This window comes from Melopsittacus undulatus, chromosome 4 (genome assembly GCF_012275295.1).
Source record: "Melopsittacus undulatus isolate bMelUnd1 chromosome 4, bMelUnd1.mat.Z, whole genome shotgun sequence".
Lineage (NCBI taxonomy): Eukaryota > Metazoa > Chordata > Aves > Psittaciformes > Psittaculidae > Melopsittacus > Melopsittacus undulatus.
Window position 1 is genome coordinate 82,064,084 of NC_047530.1, and position 20,918 is coordinate 82,085,001.

At 46.3% G+C, this 20,918-nt stretch overlaps 1 protein-coding gene across 1 annotated transcript; it reads right to left on the bottom strand.

Annotated features, from left to right (window-relative positions):
• Nucleotides 1–2,078: 2,078 nt before the first annotated feature.
• C1QL2 (complement C1q like 2) lies at nt 2,079–4,097 on the bottom strand. The gene is made up of 2 exons (XM_034062130.1): nt 3,244–4,097; nt 2,079–2,870 (listed from the first exon to the last, which is right to left on the bottom strand). The coding sequence occupies exons 1-2, from the start codon at nt 3,880–3,882 to the stop codon at nt 2,691–2,693; spliced, it is 819 nt and encodes a 272-aa protein (XP_033918021.1). The 5' UTR covers nt 3,883–4,097; the 3' UTR covers nt 2,079–2,690.
• Between the last annotated feature and the right edge of the window lie 16,821 nt (nt 4,098–20,918).

The following is a 20,918-nucleotide window of genomic DNA, read 5'->3' on the forward strand; positions in this document are numbered from 1 at the left end:
TGCTTTTCCTTGTTACTTCAGAGGAAAAAAAAAAAAAACATAACAAACAAACAACCCACACAGTGAGCTACTACCAAGATGACTTGGATGGAGGACCCTGTCCAAGCACCAGTGCTGCAGATGCTGGGTGAGAGCCATCAACCCCCCACAGAGGCAATCTCAGAGGACCCTGCAATGAAGAGAGGAAAGGAAAAAGCCTGCGAGCAGCTGGGGGAGACATTCTTTCTATCGATTGTGTAAACTGTCAGTGAAGTGGCAACGAGCTTTTTTTTTTTTTTGTTTCTATCCTAGGGAATAATCCAGCCTGATAATTAGTACATAAGAGATAAGTGGAAAATGAGACATCTAGCGAGGGTGGTTCAAGCCTCCTCATGACACTGATAATGTGCAGATACATAGATCACTGTCGGGGCAAACCGCCACTGTGAGCCTGTGTCTTCCTATTGCCTCATCAATCCATCATCCGCTTAGCTACTGACACCTTGGCAGGCACACACCGCCAGCCCTGCATTTGAATTGTGAGGAGAAGGCTCCACCAGGGAATACAGATTTAAAAATCTAAGATTCAAATTTGTTTAAGTATTGTGAACAGCAATTCCCTTGCAAGGCATCTTCATTGCCCTTTTGCCAAGGGGGAACAGTTGGGTCTTTGTTAGAAGTACAAATTGCTTCTTAATGCAAAGGATAAAGCAGAGCCCAGGCACCTCCTTAGAATTCCTCCTGGCTCCTGCTAATGCTGCTGCATGTCAATTTTAATTTTTTGAAATTTAAACCGTGGGCTTTGTGTCTAAGCTCCATTTTGTTGGAGGGAGTGGAGGAATAGTCAAAAAGGATTATGGATCCCGGGGGGATTGAGGATCCATAGCAATTATACTTCATTTGGGTCTCAGACACCGGTTTTAATCATATTCTAAACAGTACAAATTGACAAGACATTAGAGATTGAGAAGTGTCTAACACATGTACCTGGTTATGAACTCTGCTTCCTTCAGTTGGGTGGATGTTTGATCATGGGATGAAGGAAGGAATTGCTTTCCCTCCCTGACCCTCCGCTTCAGACAAGAAGAAGACAATACCCACCAAATACAGGTAGGTGACAGGAGAGACTGTAAGAACTTGGTCATCACTGGGCTGTCCCAAAGTGGGGCTGGAACAAGTCCATCCTCACTATGGTTCCCATTCCTTCTGCAACATCAGGGCAAGGGCATAGCTCCAGCCATGGCAGAGCTGCTGTAGTCCAGCTCCTGTCTCTCTCTTACCTGTGAAACTGAACTAATGTGGTGATGGGCAGTAAGGTGATAGGGAGATCAGAACTTCAGGAGGGAAGTAAAATGACAAGACAGTAAAATGAAAGTGCTTTTATAAATCAACTTAGCTATTTTAGCTTCAGCAGAGCAGCCAAGGAGGTTACCTATTGGGGCGATGATGATGAAAGATGCACCTCCTCCAAGAAAGGCTGGGAACCACATGCAGTAGTTACACATCTCTGCACTTTGAAAAGGACCAGGAGTGACTGGGATTTACCAAGGCTCCGTAGGAGAAAACCTTTCCAAACATACTGAATCCAGCAGTCTTCTGTCAGCTTCCTCTCCCACCCCACCTCAAGACTGTGCAGACTCACCTACAGTCAGGTGTGGTCTCCAACTTACATGCACACTGCAAGTGTAGGGGTTTAGACACACTCTCCCTGCTGCCTTCTTACATTTGTCAAGTGTGTTACAGAAACACGGCTTTCCATAATCAGTGATTAAACCTCTTTCCCTATACTTAACTAACCTCTGGATCACGCTCAGACTCAGTAAATCGGTTTAGCAGACCAGCTCCACACCCCCACTTTCACTTCTTGATGACTGTGTGCCTTCTTTTTACAAAACTGAATGAAAGTGAAGCCTTTTTCTGCCTCCTTTTGCTTCTTTCCAGCTCCCTTGAACCATAATCTGAGCAAGGTACTCCATCCTAACTTTAAATTTTGCTGCAAACCTAAGGGACTGAAGTGACCTCCTCCTTTACCTCCCACCCTCCCGTGGCACCACCACAGGGCTCCTTTGCAGCACTGGAAGAGACAGTAAGCAAGAAGGCATTGTCTAAAAACATAATTTAATGCTATATTTTGGTGACTGTGGTCAACAACTGAATTCTTTCGCAGACATGAACAAGTTTGACGTTAGTGACACCATCATTCACACGAGCATTGCATTGCACAGAAAAGTTTACACTTAACCCCATACAAACAAAGCAGCAGAGGAAAAACCGTTTATCATCTTTCCCACTTTGTGAATAGTTGATCTGAAAATTCATCACCATAATTAATTCTCATTAATGAAGAAATGTGTCCAGTTTGAATTCTATGTGCGGCACAGTCCAAACTCTGGGCTCTTTTACACCCTCTGGGAACCACTGGAGAGTTTCAAGATGCTGGGTTCCTCGTGTGATACACAAAATACTGAAGCTGATAGAAGGAGAAGGAGGTCAGATGAAATGGGGGAGAGTAAGGAAGAGGATTGCTTTGTTTCACTTCTATTTCATTTCCACAGGGGTAAAAGAAAACTCAACAAACCAAAACATACAAACTAATAATGAAGCTGAAGTAACCTGCAGAAACAGTGGATATCATGAGAGAGTACAGAAACACCAAACAGCCCCACACACGTCAGTGGCAGGGTCAGTTGTGTTGAGTTGCTTGTTGTGTATTAATCAGGGTATAAAAGAAAGCCAGAGAAAGTGCTGTACTTATTATTGTTGCCTCCATGAGCTTTTCCTCCATCGAGCTTGACATACACCTCGTCGCCAGAATCCAGGTGCAGCACCACACTGTTGCTGGCGTAGTCGTAGTTCTGGTCTGCATCTTGGGCGATGGCACTGGCGCGCACCTGCCAACACAGCCGTAGCGTACGTTAGCCCCCTGAGCCCTCTACCCCGGTCCCTCCATCGGCCCCCTGAGCTCCTCTTCCCCTGACCCTCCATCAGCCCCCAGAGCCCCTCTGCTACTTCCTGCCTCCCTCCTCACTTCTCCATCACCCATCCACCTGGCAAGAAAGTTTGCAAGCCGGGAGATCGGAGTTTGTTGCGGCTCTGAAGCTGCTACTGCGGTGTACCCTGCCCAGGCGGCAGGGAGAATGCTCCGGCTGCTCCCGTCCCTGAGAGCTGCGGCGGCGGATGCCCGCGGGCGGCGACAAGGGATGCTGGGGACAGGACGGGACACCCGGGGCGAGCAGGAGGAGCGGGGCAGCGGCGGGAACCCACCTGCCCGTTCTTGCAGAGGTCGGCCCACATGCTGGTGCCGTCGCCGCCGCGCATGAGGATGTGGTAGGTGAAGAAGTAGATGCCGCGCACCTGGCAGGTGAACTTGCCGCTGGCCGGATCGTAGTGGTTGCCAAGGTTGGTCACCACGTCGTCGAACTTAAGGACCTCGTAGCCTTCGTGGGGGCTTTTCAGCCCCACGTAGAAGGCGATGCGCGGCCCGCTGAAGGCAGCGCTCAGCCCGCCCGCCGTCTCTCCTCCCGCCGCCGCCCCTCCGCCGCTCCCGCCGCCGCCCGTACCGGCCAGTGCAAGCCCGGGCAGCCCCGGCTTCCCAGCGTCTCCCCTCTCCCCCGGCGGGCCCCGCGGACCCGGCGGACCCGGCTCACCGGGCGGTCCGCGGGGCCCCGGCTTGCCCGGCCGGCCAGGCTCTCCCTTGGGTCCCTGAACGAAGGGCGGCGGGGGGTTGGCGCCCAGGTCCTGCAGGGCCTCCACGGCGGCGGTGCTGCCGGGGCCGGGCGGCCGCCCGCCGCTGTACGGGTCGCAGATCATGCGGCAGGTGCCCATCATCTCGTAGTGGGCGCCGCTCTCAGCTGGCGCCTGCAGCAGCAGCAGGGGCAAGGCGACGAGCAGGGCGACGGTCATGGCCAGGGCGAGCCCAGCGGCGGCCAGCAGCCGCCGCCTCCGCTGCCAGAGCCGGGCGGCGACGGCGAGCAGGTCCTCCTTGCCGTGCGAGGCAATGGTGGCGCGGGGGACCGGCCGCTCCCTGGGGGGGACGGCAAGAAAAGGCGGTGAGACCCCGCCGCCGGCGCCTCCCCGCCCGGCCCCCACCTCAGCCCGCCCGCCGGCCGGCCGCTCGCCCCGCCATGCCGCCGCCGAGAGCAGCCGCCGCCGCCGCCCCTCTCCGCTCCGAGGGGACGCTGCGCCCCGTCCGTCCGGCGAGGCTGCTGCCCGGCTCTGCCCCTCGCCACCGCGAGGAACCCGTCCTCCCGCCCCGACGTGCGGGGAGCGGAGCCGAGCGGGGCGGGGCGGGACGGGCGGACCCACCTGCCGGGCCTGGCGCAGGGGGACGGGGCGGAGCCTCTCGGGGGGGCTCGGGGTGCCACAGCCGTTGCTATCCGCGATGCGTCTGTCTGTCGCCACCGGCCCTCCCGCCGCCCTGAGCTGCGGTGGCTGCGCGGCCCCTCGGGCGGAGCGGCCGGGGGGAGGGGAGAGGCGGTGGTGCCTCCTGCACATCCCCGGGCTCTCCGGCCCCCCGATGGTCGGCACCGGCACAGTCCCTGCGGGTACCGCGTAAAGTGAGCACACTGAAACCGGGACGGTCGGGAACGCACCCGCCACTCGAAACTGCTTCCTCCATCCCATCACTCCATCTGTATATCACTCCATACCCCACATCCGTCCCTGCCCGCGGCGGGACGGTCCCTGCGGCTCTGCGCGGGCCACGGCCGGAGCCCCCCGTCCCGCAGGGTGAGCTCCCTCCCGCCTCCGAGCCGCACCGCTTTCTACAGAAGGGTGCCGGGGAAAGCCCCGCGCAGGCAAGAGATTGCCCCGGCGTGTTCATTGTGGCTTCCTCAGCCTCCCCCCTCCAGCCTCGGCGGCCCAAAGACGAGCGGGACAAGGTCGCGAGTGGATCTGGGTCCTCAACACATTCAAGTGTAACTAAAATCCATTATACACGTCCCGATCTCCCGAAAGCAAGCGGATTTGCCCGGGTGGAAAGGCAGCCATAGGAAGAAATATGTTTAGCAAAATTCAGGCTGGGTTACAGCACAGTACTCTGTAAGTTTCCCTGTGTAATAACTGGTTCAAATCAAGCGGTTTTCCCCCCTGTTTAGAAATTGAGATTAATTGCCTTTGATTTTTTGAGTGCACGGTGGTAGTCACAGCGGGAGCTTTTTGCACCGTTAACTGCCTACAGGGATATCCCCTCTGGAGAGTAAGCTGAGTTATTTCCCAAGCATCTTATAGTGGTGGGTTAAACAGTCGTCTTGGAAAGAAAGAGGAGAGTGGTACAATGATTACACAGATTTTCTGAGGGCAACATTTCGGGGTCCCCCCGCTCCCTTGATGCTTAAGAAAGGTGAATTTCCAGCGGGTTTACCCGAGTTGAAGGCTATCTGGTTTATCTTACAAGAGCAAAGCTGCAGGTCGCAGGAAGCAAACCGCTCAGCCTGATCCAGAGCTTGTTTGAAGCTGATGGCCTGGAGGCATCACATGCAAGTGGTGACATACAGGCTCCCTCCGAGAACTGCAGAAGTGCCCTAAAAGGACTCGGGACTCTTTTGTTAGCTTTCCTTGAAATTTAAGGAGGGCATATCAAGGTTTTCCATCTGAAATGCACACACTTCAATGCCAGATCTCATCTCAGTTACATCCCTGTGTACATCCAGCATTTCTTCCCGGGCTTGTTCGGGCTCTGCTCTGCTGCTACTGAGATCAGGATTCAGCCCCGTTTTCACATTTATGCATTTGAAGCTGGAAGGGAAATTAGCCCTGTAAATGAAAACGTTTCCCTGAGAATTGTATAGATAGCCGGATTAAAGTAACCGTGTCTCTTACTTAACACAATGCACCTAAATGTTTTAAGAGATGAGATTGTGATAAAGATGTAAGTCCTTTTCCTCTCCTCTGAATTACCAGTTGCATCCCACAGTGTTATTATAAGCCCCCATACTTGTCTAAAGCTTTGTAAAATGATTTCTAATAGTTGTTTCTGTTACAGCCCTGGTATAACTTTCCATATATTAACTGTGGTAAATACAAATAAATTCACAAATAAATTGCACTCCTTTGCTGATTATCCCTACTTAAGCTTCTGTTAATTTACCTTTTTTTCTAGTATTTGTCACTGGCTCAGCTCTCCCTGTGTATGTGAGTCCTCGTGATTCCCCCAGAGCTGTGCAAACCTGCCTAACGTGACTTTTTTAATCTCCTGTTCCACAAAGGCAGCAGCCACACTGTAGCATTTCTAACCCTTTTCTGAATAATTAAATTTCTTTCTAAATAAATAAAATTCTTGTATCATTCGGGCACTGTTGCAACTTCCCTCTTTGTATTAACTCACTTTTATAATGAAGCAACTGGTGCTGGGAACTATATCACAGGGAGAGACCCATCAGCCCCTCTGCAAAGCCAGAATAATTTAATGCGACGGGGTCTGTTACTCTCTTGGATCAACAAGGACAGACAACGAAGAAAAAACATATTCTAGCTTTCAGTAGGACAAAATCAGCACAGTTCTTAATATGAACAATTGAGCACCTGAACAAGCAGGCAGAGAAGATTACAGAAATATCCACAGTGAGGTTAGGTGTCAAATTATAGTAATTTTGTTTAGGAATGATTTAATTACTCCTCTGTGATGTGCTGAGATGGACTGACCACCTATTTAATCCCTCCATCAGATTGCCTTAAGGTAAACACAGAGTGACTTTCATGTATAATTCCAGTAGGTTCGATGTTCCTGGAGGCCTGGAGCTACTGGCTGACTGATGTAGTGCATTTTGGGCCCCAACAAGTAGCACAGCGATCTATAATGCAGCTCCTACCACCCACTGATGCTCTGCTAGGAAGTATTTAGCAATACAGTTGCAAACAGTATGTGGCAACTTCCAGTTTACAATTTTGATACAAGCTGTATGCTGTTAGGTGCCTGCTTTCTGTATGCAATAGGAAGCATCACATCAGCACAAGGAGCTAATCAGGCAGTGTCTGAAGTATTGCTTGCCTTACAAGGAAGTACATTCCTTCATGTGAGGTGGCAAGTACCAAAGTTAGAGTTAGGCACTTCGTATCTTTCAAAAAGTGAGTGAGGCTGGTGCTCCATTGCAGGCTACTCAGGGCTGGCAAGATTCAGAGTATCTGAGTTGGGTGTGCCCAGAGAAAGAGATGAAGGCACCCACAGAGCATCCCTGGTGAAACATCTGGACCTTGGCACTAGATGACAGCTAAGCAGGAGCTTTGGTGATTGCTGCTGTTGGCCAAAGCAATGGTTAAGTACCTTTTAGGTCTGTGTGGATCTAACTCAAAACTCCATTTTCAGATGTGTTGTGAGGACTCAAGAACCTGGCCACTCCGGGAAGCATTTGACAGATCAGGCACAATTCCCAAGTTTAGACAGTCAAGAATCTCAACACTTCACATTGAAGCTCCAAAATTCCAGGGGCACATGAATTTCCATCAGTTACCTCCTCCTTAATTTCTGTTTCAAAGCACAGCCAGCTTGGGTTGCTAGTAACATTCAAAAGATGTTTATGCTCCATCAGATCCACCTCCATCAGATCCACCTCCTGTAGCCACTTCCAGAGTGTCTGCTGGATTGGGCCTCTCACAACTATTGCATGCACTTGCCAATATACACAAGGTAGAGGTGAGGACACCAGCCTGGGATGTTGAAGATTTGTTCCAGTGTTTCACCATTTAGCTGATTTTGACCTGGTTTGTAAAACTATCTTTCCAGTCTTCCCAGTGAATAGACTTAGCTTTCCAGATGCAGAGTGTTATGAGTTTGATCTTCAGCTTGTTCTTTAGGATTTATTCTGCTGTAAAAACTGTGAAATATTTATAAAGGCAGAGGAAGGAAGAATAATTCCACAGGCTGGTTAGGGGTCCCTCCCAGGAGACATGGAGAAAGCAAGCTGATGACTGAAGTGGCTCAGGGCTGAGCTCTCAAAAAATGCCTGTCCCCAAGGCTGAGCCACCTTGCATGGTACAACCATAGTCTGTCCATTCAGGAGGCAAACACAGCACATTCCTCCAGGCTGTGGCTGGCCATCTTTATTTCACAGGGAGGTTGTCAGCAGGGTGACAAGGAGGAGGTCTGAGTTCAGCTTGATTTGTTACCTGAGAAAACCCAACCTGTGTTCCCTGAGAGGCTGCCACAATCTTACAGGGTGCAAGCTACCCAGGGGAGATAGGGAGAGCAGGGAAGAGAGCACTGCATGCCATTAGGTTGAATCTATTCCTCTTTCCATAAAAAGAATTAAAGATTCATTGAGCTAAAAGGAGAAGAAGACCAAAGGTGAATATAATTTTGAGTTCAATGGTGAGAGCACCTACCTGATCTGCAGTTTCAGTCTTCTTTCAAGAGCTGTTTGTGAATTCCAGCTATGAAAGTGAGGGACAAATGCAGTGTGAAATAGAGAAGGTGGCTCTGGCAGGCACAGTTCCCCTTCCTGAAGGATCATCCCAACTGCTGAGCTAAAGACTCTTCTGCACTGTGTTTCTTTTCTCACAGAAGGTTCTCTTTTGTCTTTTTTCTTCCCTCCCCCCTTCCCCCTTCCTCTTCTCAGCTACAAATCCTCAGCACAAACTTAGCTCATGAACTGAAGCACGTAGTTTTCTCCACATCTGGCAAAAGCTGGACCATCCCCTGACTAAAACAGTAACCCTGGCAAGACACAAGCAGGACTCAGAACTACCGAGGTGGTGGTGGCTCTGGGCATCTGCACAAGTTTGCTATTGTACATTTGAGGGTCTTGGAGACTGAAAGTAGCTATCTGCTGGGTTAGGTGCCTCTAGGATTAGTCAGAAGCCAAGAGTATCTTTCTTATCTCACTGCTGGATTTAGGTGCTTAAATTCTGCTTTAATATCTTCTTTCCGTTCCTTTCAGATTTGGCCCTAAATTTGAAAATGTAGTAAGAGCTGTACCAGCTCAGGCCTTGAGCAAAACTGTCAAGATCAAAGTCTGTGGTGATGCTTCCCTGGTATTCTCTCTCAACCTCCAGCAATTCTTTGGTTAAGAACTTCCTGAACCCTAGTGAAATACTTTTAAGAAGCTGAAATCAAGATTACTGCGAGTAAAGGTGCAGACTTTACCCTGTGTCAGTACCCTCACCCATCCCAATGAGTAGCTTTGGTTTGCAGTCTTTGGTTGTGGTTGATATACGTTATGGATGACATTACCCTCTGATCCTCTGACGTGCTTCATTCATTGCCTTTCTCACACCACAAGACTCACAGATATTTCTCATTGCTAGAATTAACTATCCAGAACTCCATGTATTCAATGTCTAGTTGCTGTAGACATCTGTTGTATGCAGACATACCTCTGTTGTATGTAGACATGATATATATAGTCCTTATGCAAAAATGTTCACACTTCTTACTGAAAGCAAATTTTAATCTGTTAATGATACTGATTATTTTTCATAATAGAGGGAAACATTTAGAAATGGTTAGGCTTATTCTATTAATTGCCATCATTTCCCACAAATACTTCACACCTCTTTTGGACATAAACTGGGATTTCCCACAGTACTTGTCTTAACAGCACAATGCCAAATTTATTCCCACTTGATGGACCCAGATGGACAAGAACAGGAGCTGGCTCTTGTCTTACTGTCTATAAGACACAGTTGCAATAGCCCACAGCAGCTTGTGCTGCTGTAGCAATGCCTGAAATTTGGTCCATATAGCCAGAATCAGGCCCTCTATACTGACAGAGTATCTATAACAGATCCTGCAAAATGGGAAGTCTTTGTACAATCCACAGACATTGCAGCTGGAAAGGCTTTATAATATGTTTCGATCACTGTGAACTGCTGCTGTTTGGCCTTTACCATATCCACTTCCATTACATGGAAGACAAAACCTGCTGTCTCTCTCTTTGTAACAGTGTTTTTGGGCAAATGCGTTTAGCTGTTTACAAGCAAGTAGTTCACATACCCCAGGGCTGCCTTCAGGGTGCTGCTTGGAGGAATACCAAAAGGTGTGGAGAGAATCAGTGAAAGCCAAGTGCTTTCGCATCCCCAAAACAGGTACTGCCCAACAAACTCAGGAGAACTCAACCTATATTTTCTGGGAAGGATCAAACAGAGGTACTAAGATTGCTTCCCACTTCGACCCAGTGGGACTTTTGCCCTTGCCTTCTCTCAGAGCAGGGTCACACACCGAAGTTAATTCATCAAAGCTTAGATAAATTCTGTGGGAACATTAAAACCAGACAATGACTGAAGCTGATGCTGAAGATGCCTGGTCCAAACACATATGGCTGCTCATGTCCCCAGGAATTTTTAGGAACAATATGGGTGCAGCAGCTGATACCTGGCCCTGGCAGCTGGGGTGATGGTTGTTGGGGAGCTCTCCATACCCAGAGCAGGTCTTCAGCTGGAACTAAAGTAGTTTTTAGAGAGAAACAAAACTGCCCTTAACAAAAGGCAGGATTTGAGCAACATCACCTATCAAACTATCCAGTTTTAATGATGTTTTGCTTAAAACCAGTTAATTAAACTGAAGAGGACAAGCTTGCTTGCCTGTACCCAGTTGAAGGCTGGAATTTGGGTCACAGCAAGAGCAAATTCAAGTCTCCTAATTCTCTTAGTATGTTTACAAACTGCTTGAGGAGAAACAGGTTGGCCCCAGATTTGTCTTACTCAATTTGTCTCCTTAAATAACTATTGTTTTTCCAGTGTGACTGCTGGAATAACTCTGTGCTATCTATACAACCAAGCATAACAAAGCACCTGCTTTTTTAATTGAGCTAGGGCCTTCATACAAAATACAAATAATGAAATAATAATTAAGCACATTTATGGTAAACACAAGAGTAACATTTGGAAGTCCGGTAGAAGAAAGAGATCCTCCCCTTGCCTTCTGAATACAACATGTGCACTTGGCCAAGCTGTTCAGCAAGGTGGAGGTATATAAAACCAGACCGCTGGGAGGTTCTCCAGCTGAAAGTCACCTATTTCCCTTCCAAACCCTCTGAAATACCCAGCAGGACTCAATTCTCAAGCCTTCATGACTTCAGAAGAGAGAAGGGGGAGGCTGGAAGGTCAGAGCACTGAAATCAGCCCATTTATACAGATCCCTTGTTTAAATTTAACAAAATTTCCATATGCAACCATGGGTCTGCTTATTTCTATTCTGTGAAGGGAAAACTGCTGCAGGGAATTGATGTGCATGGGCAGCTGGTTTCACCGGGGTGAAAGACACATATTCAAAATATTTTTGAAGTGCATTTGGGCTTCCCTCTGGGAGTTTACTGAAATTGTAGTCAGGTACCTGAGAGAACTTGTCTCCTGAAGGCAAAGACAAGAATAAAATTAGTAAGAAATATTAGCCAAACCCACAGGTGTGACAGATGGTGTTGAATGGACATCTGTTGGAATAACATTCAGTTACCAGGATAAACTTTTACCCTGTGCCCACCAGAATTAAATGTGCTCCTCTGTTAATCATGTAGCACAAAGAGGAAGATATGAGGACTGGAGACCCTAAGCTAAGGATGTCAGGAACTGGCTTTACACCTCCACTGGGTGTAGGAAACACACAGCAAGCAGGGTGTACAAGCTGGAAGAAGGCATATGGGCAAGGTGGGGCAGATGGCCCAGCTCTGTGGTGCTTTGCTGTGGTTTATTGGTGCCCAATGAAGAGGGATCATTCCACCCAACAGATGCAGCTGTAGGGTTTGTGCAGAGACAAGATGCTTTGTTATATCCAGACAAACAGTCCCAGATGAAGCAGTTTGGTTGGAGTAATGGTAATTCAGGGTGTTGCTAGAGAGGAGACAGAGACACAGGTCAAGGAGAATCAGCCTGGCACAGTGGTATGGATCAGCTGGACAAGCTCCTGTACTTCTGGGATACTCAATAAATTAATAACCACACTGTGACAACTGCTTTTGAAAAAGCTTGGTTAAGCTGACAGAAAAAGTAACTGTGAGAGAAAATCACAGACTTCCAAAAAAAAAAAAAAAGCTTTAAATAAGCACCAAAAGAAAGTAGGTAAGATGGCTTTATGAGATTAAAAAAAGTGTTTTATTAAAACATGGTGAAATTGTTCCAGAATATGTAGCCATCTATGATAGCTCTCAATATAAACACAAATTAAAAGCAAAACAATAGGCTTTATTTAGAAACATCCTGACCTTTCTTGTATGACCCTTGTCCTGCCTTCTTGTTACTTGTCATTTTCAGTCACTGTATCTTGCTTGAATGAAAAGTGTAAGCTCTCCAGGGCATAGACTACATATCTTCTTTTTTCATCCACTTTGTACAACAATGCATGCTGCAGGGACACTTTAAAACTGTTAAATAAAACACAAATAAAACATTAAATCTGCAATCCTGCAACGTTACTGAATTTCCTCACAAGAAAAAATCCTCTAATGTGGATATTAGTAAAAAGTTACTTGTTCATGTAAGTAAAAGTTAGGCTAAATAATAGTTGCATAAAAGCAGTGCTTTCCTTGGTAATATGTTTATTAAATCTCAGAATGGTTCCTAGGGGAGAGCAGTGGATGCCCACTGCTTGGGATTTTGAGAACAAGGTTGGGCAAAGCCAGAGACTGCACTGCAGGTCTTGGTGCCCCGCTGGCAGGAAGATGAATGAGAAGCCCTAACAGTCTTCTCTATTTTGTTCTTCTATGATCCTTATAAGAGAGATTGATGCTGACAGCATCCAGGTGGTGCGTCCATGACTCAGCTGTCACGTCACTGCTTACAGCTTAAAGCCAGTGAGTCAAGGAATGAAAAACAGGTGGAAGGAGGAGGAGAGCCCTCCCAAAGTGCCCACCTCCAGCCATCTCTTGCTAAGCAAGCAGGGCCAATTGCAGACCACAGGGACATGGAAGAAGGAGAGGCAATAACAGAAGGAACGGCTGGTCATCTTCCTCCAAGGGCAGCAGGGCTGCAAGCCGTTCTCCATGCCTTACATGGTGTGGAAGAAAAGCCTGGTGTGAGTTAAAGGACTTCTGAGAGCCAGAAGCGTTCACCCTATGAGGTAGGGTCTGAAGCCTGCTGACTTTTGTAACTATGTTCCACAGGCGAAACTGTAGATTAAGTAAATATTAAATCCATCTAGTTTATGCTTGACAGAAAAGGTAATGTCCCAGATGGCCACATATTTTCATCAATTAAAGTTTATTCTTACAGATTTGATTTCAAGTGACACCTTAATTCCTGTTCTGAGAATGGGTCCGCAATGTGCTAGTGACTGTGACAGCAGACACTATTTCCCTGAAAACCAGGAAGTCCTACAAGACAGAAACAAGAATCCTTGGAGGTAGAGTCCTCTGTTCACATGGCTTCTGAGACACTACTCTCTGTCTAGGAAGGTTCACAAAGGAAATCTGGCACACCTGAGATCTAAACATGAATCCAATTTTTTTTTGCCACTCCCTTAATTGCAAGGCCAGTCTCTTGTAACTCACAGCAGGAGAAGGTCAATGGCATCTCTAGAAAGTGGGTGCTCCACTGCTGTCTCTGCCTTTGGGCATGATCAATGTTCAACACACTGAAATCTCTCCAGGGATGAAACTTCACAACCTCACCAAGAAACAACGGTACAATGCTTCATAATCTCTATCAGAAACTTTTCCCAGTATCTGATCTTAATTTCTCTGCTGCAGTTTAGGACTGATTCCTTGTTTCATCCATCACAGACAGAGATAGCAAGTGATTCCCTTCCTTTTGGTGTTAGCCTTTCACACGCTTGACAATTGCTAGCTTGGTTTCCTGGGTCACTACCGTCCTTAAAGAAGCTCTGTCCATTCCACTTTTCTTCCTCGCTGCTCTTTCCCAGAGCTCTGATCATTCCCACTGCTTCCCCTGAGCTTTCTTCCATGGTCCACATGGATTTTGATGTGCAGTGCTCAAAATGGGGCACAGGAGTCTTTGGCCAAATATTTCTATTAATCTATTTCAAATCAGCGCATCATTGTTGACTCTTATCCAGCTTGTGATCCCCGTTACCCACAAATCCTTACTCTAAGAGCAGTCAGTGCCCTGTACATCCCTGAAGGCATCACATCCCTGTTGTGTTGCTGAATGACATTCTGGTCTCCTTCCCATGTCATGTTTGATTTTCCACTATTACTTGGTCTTCTCAGCCTCTCCTTCAGCCTGCCAGCTGTCACCTATTGCTTTTAATAAGTGTTCCCTATCCTATCACCAGTGTCTTTACTAGAGATATAAATTGTACCAGACCCTAATAAGTCTCAGCTTCCTCACTGGCAATGACCAACTGATACCTTCTCTGTTCAGCAAAGTTTTGTAGTGGTCCTACAGTGTTTTGGATGTTCCTGCAATGTTAGGAACAATCTTCCCTAGTTACCTCAAGAATATAATGTGCAAGAACAATAAAACTTTTTAAATGTTGAGATATAAGGTGTTTATTTCTTTTCTACACACACAAAGAAGGAAATTATATTTGTGTGACACAACTGGTTATTGCCAAAAAGAAAAGTGTGCTGTCTATCACTTATCCCTTTATTATATGAGTCCTGCATGCTTTGGTAGCTGCCAGGAAGCTTGTCATGCACTGGTAACCCTCTTTGCAAAGTTCTATGCAAACTCAGAACAAAAGATGGATCTTTTTTGGTTCTGAGTTCACAATTCAATTCACAATATAATTAATCTCATTTTTTTCTCAAAAAAGAAAATGACAGCTCCTTCCTTATCTGACTTCACTTTGAAACATCTAGGAAAAGGGGAGCATTCATTCTGTAAACCTGTTTTATCAGAAAACGAGATGACCACTTCTTTCTGAGGAGTCACACACAAGTATTTACTACTAGCATCATCAAGAGCTGTATCTAAGTCTTGATTTTAACCACATTAAGACTTACTTCAGACTAAAAGACATTATCTGCCTACATCACCCTCCCTGTCTGTTCATTCACTCTCTGCTCCACCTAGGATGCAAGTCAGGCAGTTCTTTGGTTTTCAAACCTGACTGCTTCCAGTATGAGTGACACATCTTATGGTGACACAACTGCTGCAGGGTCTGCAGGAATTGTCTGAAAGCCAAGAGCTCTGTCCAAAGGAAGGAAAAATGGCAAGGGTATAGTTATGTGAAGTGAATGAGTAAAAGACATCAATTCCAAGACTGCAAGGCACCGTAACTGAAAATGTGGTGTTTTGCTCTGCTCCTGCTGTGCAAAGTAAACCAGTTTTCAAAACTGCTAAATCATGCCACTGATTGTGTTGAGCAAAGAAACTTTATCTTATTTTATGGAGTTTTGATCTTCACAGACACAAGGAAGACCATTATCAACCTAGAGTATTCCAGATAGATAGTCTCTGACTCTATGTTTGTAGAGCACCTGTGATAGCAAAATGTGGGCTCTGCTGTTGTTCTGGAACCAGAGTTAGTAACAACTAACTCGTTTATATGGGCAAAGTTTTTGGAATTAATTGCAACTTTGTGCTCTATTTAAATGCACTTGTAATCACTTTTTATTAAGTTAAAGCTAGTTTATTGACAACACAAAACTTTGTGGTTCTGTTGACACACTGGAGGGAAGGAATGCCATCCAGAGAGACCTTGACATACTTGAGAGGTGGGCCAATGCCAGCCTCATGAAGCTCAACAATGTGAAGTCAAGGTCCTACACCTGTGTCAGGTCAATCCCCAGCACAGATACAGGCTGGGAGGAAACTGGATCAATAGCAGCCCCAGGGAGAAGGACTTGGGGGTGTTGATTGCTGAAAAGCTAAACATGATCTGGCAATGTGCACTTGCAGCCTAGAAAGGCAATAACATCCTGGACTGCATCAAAAGAAACGTGACCAGCAGGTTGCACAACACTTCGCTAAATAACACTAATAATAGTACTTCCTTGTGGGAGAAACTAGAGAAACAGAAAAAGGAGAGAGGAGAGGAGAGGAGAGGAGAGGAGAGGAGAGGAGAGGAGAGGAGAGGAGAGGAGAGGAGAGGAGAGGAGAGGAGAGGAGAGGAGAGGAGAGGAAGAGAAGCCAATGAAATGAGTCCAGCATCTCCACCATGGGATCACAGCAATCATCTTTTATCATTGTGAATGCTCCATCCCTGGCAGTGTTCAAGACCAGGTTGGATGAAGCCTTGGGTGGCATGGTTTAGTGTGAGGTGTCCCTGCCCATGGCAGGGGGGTTGGAACTAGATGATCTTGAGGTCCTTTCCAATCCTAACTATTCTATGATTCTATGGAAGGAACACACTACAGCCAGGGATGAAGCCCAGGCAGGCTGGTTTTGCAGCTGAATGCAGCCCCAAACCTCCACACTTGACCTCCCACCACTACTCTGCCCAATGGATCCATGCTGATGTAATTGGGAAGCAGGGATGGATGCCAGTGATTTACTGGGAGTGCAGGAGGCTGTTCATTTTAATATATGATACATATGGCATGAGAGTGTTAATAGAATTTATACTATAAAAAATTATCTCTGCACAAAGTATGGAGTTACTTGGGAGGATTTATGCAACAGACATAAAATCCAGTGGAAACAGTCTAACCTTTCTGAGGCTTATTAAGTTTTCTCTTTATTTATGGAAATGTCTTTATTTATGCAAGGTGAATGCCACAAAAAATAGTATAGACTTAGTGAGAACCTAGCTCTTGCTATTTATAGACTTTCATAGCTACATTCTTCTTTGGTCTACATCAGGAGTAAAATTGTTTCAAGTCACTGGGCCCAATCCAAAATCATGTATCTGACTCCATTGAATGGGTACCAGCACTATGGTATCAGCTGACCCCACAATGATGTTATAAAGAGCAAAAAATGTGAAGAAAATAATGTCTAACAAAAAACATTACAAAAACTTGCTCTGCATCCTCCTTATCCTTGTTATATATGTTACATTAAATATATGGCAAAGCAACACTCTTCTGTCCTTGCCTGTGTGCAACCAGTAAGATGCAGGACTCCCTGAGGACAGCAGGGTTTCCCTGGGGCTCCCAGGATGGGATGGTGTTCATTCCTTGGTGATGAGGAGGATCTTTACCCAAGTTACTAAAGAAAAGATGACACTTCAGTAATCATGCTGTCTTTCCATCAATGCTTCCCCCAAATCCTCAATTTCAACCAAACTGTGACAATGTCCTTCAAAAAGCTGTGTTCTGACAAGTGTCATGGAAACCAGAGGCATGAATTGGTGCTCTGATGAGAGGAGACAGTCTTCCCAACAGTTGCACGATCTCTGGCAGGTGAGGACTCTTTCAGCCAGCCACTCACTGGATGGCATTTGTGATACAGAGGGAGGAGGTGATGGAGGGGAAAAAATGCACAAATCCATTGGAATACAGGCTTCTGTTCTTCATCAATCAACATATCTTACTCAGTGCATCTAAATCCTGCACAAATTTCATCCTGTACTTTTCCACAGCTGTGTCACTGAAGCATTTTAATTTCTTACAGATACTAACAAATGCAACCTTAAAATACCCCCTTGAGGTTATTAACTGGAGGTGACAGTAAATGAGCTCCAGCAAATCTTGCTCTGGTGGGTTCCAGCACCATCACTCCACTCATCTCCTTCAACCTCTCCCCACAGTCACTGCCATGCAGCTGTCAGAGGGGAATTGGTACTGGTCCCCCCAGCACCTCTGGCTTCTCAGACCACATCCCACAATTGGGCAAAACAGCCTCGACAGGGGCTGGCTTCTTGCAAAAGAAACTTGTAAGTCAGCATCCCTGAAGCCCATCATGTAATGCAAATGCAGGAGGAAATCAAATGACACTGGGCAGAGTCTCTGGCCTGGCCATGGGAGACCTTGCCCCTGGAAATATGTTTGAAGTCAAACAGTGTGTCTTTTCCTCTGATGGTTAAAAGTGAAGGATTTCTAAAGCTTGCTGATGAGGAACTGTCCTCACCCCATGGGGCCCGGACAGTCCAGGGTGAGGGCAGCCAGCAGAAGCAGGAATTTAGACCTCAGAGCCCAGACTTTGCCACTTTGGGTGATGGTGAGCAGAACGTGGTGCATCCTACCAGAGAACCAGCCCCTAGAGGGAAGCATGAACCAGGCTTTCTCAGTGGGTTTCCCTTCTCTCTCCAACCAAGGCAAATTAGGGCTAGCTCCAGACTTTGGAGGAGCTTTCTCTAACAGGCTTTTGGGCCATCTCCTCCACCCTCACTAGCACCATTTCTGCTTTTTTTCTTGTTGCTCCCCATCTAATACCATTTTCCCTACTTGAGCTGTATCTCACCCCCGTTCTCCCTTCTCCATCCTCTCTGCTCCACCTCCATCTTGGTTCTCTCATACCCCAGTTCCTATCCCAGCTCTTCAGGCTCCGCACCTCCTCACACTGTGCCCAAATCCAATGAAATGTTTCCTCTACGGCAAATCTAGCCCCTGATCCTCATTTAACACTTTCATCCTTCTGTTCCACAAACAGCAGTATCCCCCCTCCTGCAACAGAGATCACCAGAAGACAGTCCCCAGGCTGCACCCAGCATCCCAAAAGGATGGGCAAGGAGGGGGAAAGCCTGGTTTCTCCCACCATCCTCTGGAGCAGTGCACACAGCACACAGGGTCTGTGTTGGGCCCTGGCAGAGTCCCTCAGGAAAGGAGCTGCTGGGCTCTCTTCCCTCTTTTAGGTTTATCACTTCACCCAGACTAGGGTTTTACACAGGAATGATACAGCCTGGAGAGCACCTCTGCAGTCAGACTTGGGGCTTCCACTCCAGAGCATGGAGATTCTTCTGGTCAAAACAATCGACTAGCAATTTCTAGAATATAGAAAAATCACCTGCTTTTCTCTAAATTTATTCCCAAGAATAACTGCATTCTGTTAGCTGAAAAATTGCATTGCTGCATACAAGCAAATACAATATGTATGGTTTCCATACACAAGCTGAAAAACTTCCCTGCAAATAGCTAATGTTTGATAAAGTTATAGTCAAATAAAATCATAATCTTTTAATGAAAAATGTTTAGAAATCTTAATTAGACATCAGTCTGTATTACAACACGATAAGGACTAATTTCTACGTCATTCTGTATCAGAGAGAATTCTGAAAACAATGTTCATATTTCATTTATTATTTACTCTTCTGAAACTCTCTTTCAAATCAAGTCAATGTTAGCTAAAAGTAACGTTTTGCCACAAAAATGTGATCTTCAGCTTTGTTCTGCTTCCATCATTTCAGTTATGCTTTTCACAATTATTTTGAATGATATCCTGCAAATCTTACCTTGCTCTACAAAACTGCTCAGCATCTCCCATCTCCTGTCTCTCTGAACTCATCTGTTTTCCCTCTGCTGTTATCTCATCAAACTGTGCAACATGGTCATCTCTGCCTCTTCTATAATGCACACTGACCCAGAATGAATAGAGGGAAAATATTAGTGAATGCGATTCTTTTAACAGGGATTTCATGTGTGCACTCTAAACAATGTCTGATGTAGTGTATATGTAGATCTGCCTTTGAAAATGTCATTTAAGGGAGAGGCCTGGAGGATCCCCATGCTCTCAGTTGCTGACACTGCCAGCATTTTACTACAAACACATTTAGACAGATGGTTGGACTGGATGGTTTTACTGACTCCCAGCCAGGACTTCTGCAAAAGCTGCATTTGCCTGCTTAACACTAATAAAAATGGAAAAGAAGAGGGTGGAAAATGTAATAAGCAATCCATGTGCATTACTGAGCAGTTTTAATTGCTTACACATTGCAGCTGGTGCAGTGGTACAGCCCTGTGAGGTGATGGGGGGGGCTCCAGCTGTGGAAGCACCCTTGTGAGCCCCACAGAGCCACCACAAAATCCCACCTTGATTCCTGTCCTCATTAACAGCAAAATACATAGAACAAATGTGCTAAAAGGATAGAGTGGGCTTTTCTCATTGACTTGTCAAAGGGGTTGTGTACTACACGATGCAAAAATGAAGTTCAGCTAGTTCAAAGATGTGGGATCAGACCCCCATCTTGTCCCAGCTGCTCTGCTCCCAGGTTCATTTGATGTCTTGGTTGTTTGCTGACAGTCCGATGGGGTCCAAGGGCACCTCTTAGCTGATTTCAGTACCATCCTTGTTATTCATTATATGCAGTTTTAGACTAAGGCAGTGTTTTACAGAACACCTAAAACACAGGGAGCTTGCCCCAGTTAAGTAAGGGGCTGTGACACTGCAAACAACAAATCCCATCATTCTGTGACTTCAGCACAGAGAAAAGGCAGATGGCACTTTGGAAAAAGGCTGTACAGCACAAGGACCTGACTCCCTGACCTCTCCTCAAAATCCTATTGTATATTCATCTACATATTGTGTGAATATATATATTGTATATTCATACTGTCTTATTCAACCATGCATGAATTTCTAGCCCACTTCAGCCTCCATAGCAAAGCATGTGTTCTGACTCCATGTGACAAGGCTCCCGATGCCACTATTGGTGAAGCCATCCCCTAAAAATACCAAGTTAAATCCATCTTCTGACTCCTTTTGGAGCTTCCAAGGAACTCAAGCAGAGAAAGTAGCAAAGCAAAACCTAAGCAAGACAGCAAGGTTTGCACCAGCAGCTACAGTTACACTGGAGGGCATAAAGGAGGAACAATTCTCCACAACCAGAAGACTGACAAAACACAGGACATCACCACTGTGCCCACAGCAACTCAGAGGGGGATGAAACTGGTACCTTTTGCTCTTTCCAGCTCCAGGCTCTATTTTACACCTCACTGCTGTTTGCTGCTGTTGGTTTATTCATCTCCCTCTCCGCAAGAGTTCAGGCTATGGGGCTCCATTGTAATCCCACTGTGGCTGCTTGCTGATAGGTGATACTGTAATACAAAGGGGAAAACCTCAATGTTTATTTCTTCCACAGGTTTTGCTTGTGGGATTAGGGTGATGAAGGTATGACAGATGAAATTGCCCTTGACCTCAGTGCAAACAAAGATCCAACTCCAGTTACAGTTCTCCAGGCAGGGTGATATACATGCTTGACAAATCTTGGTTTAGGTGCTTCAGCATCAAAG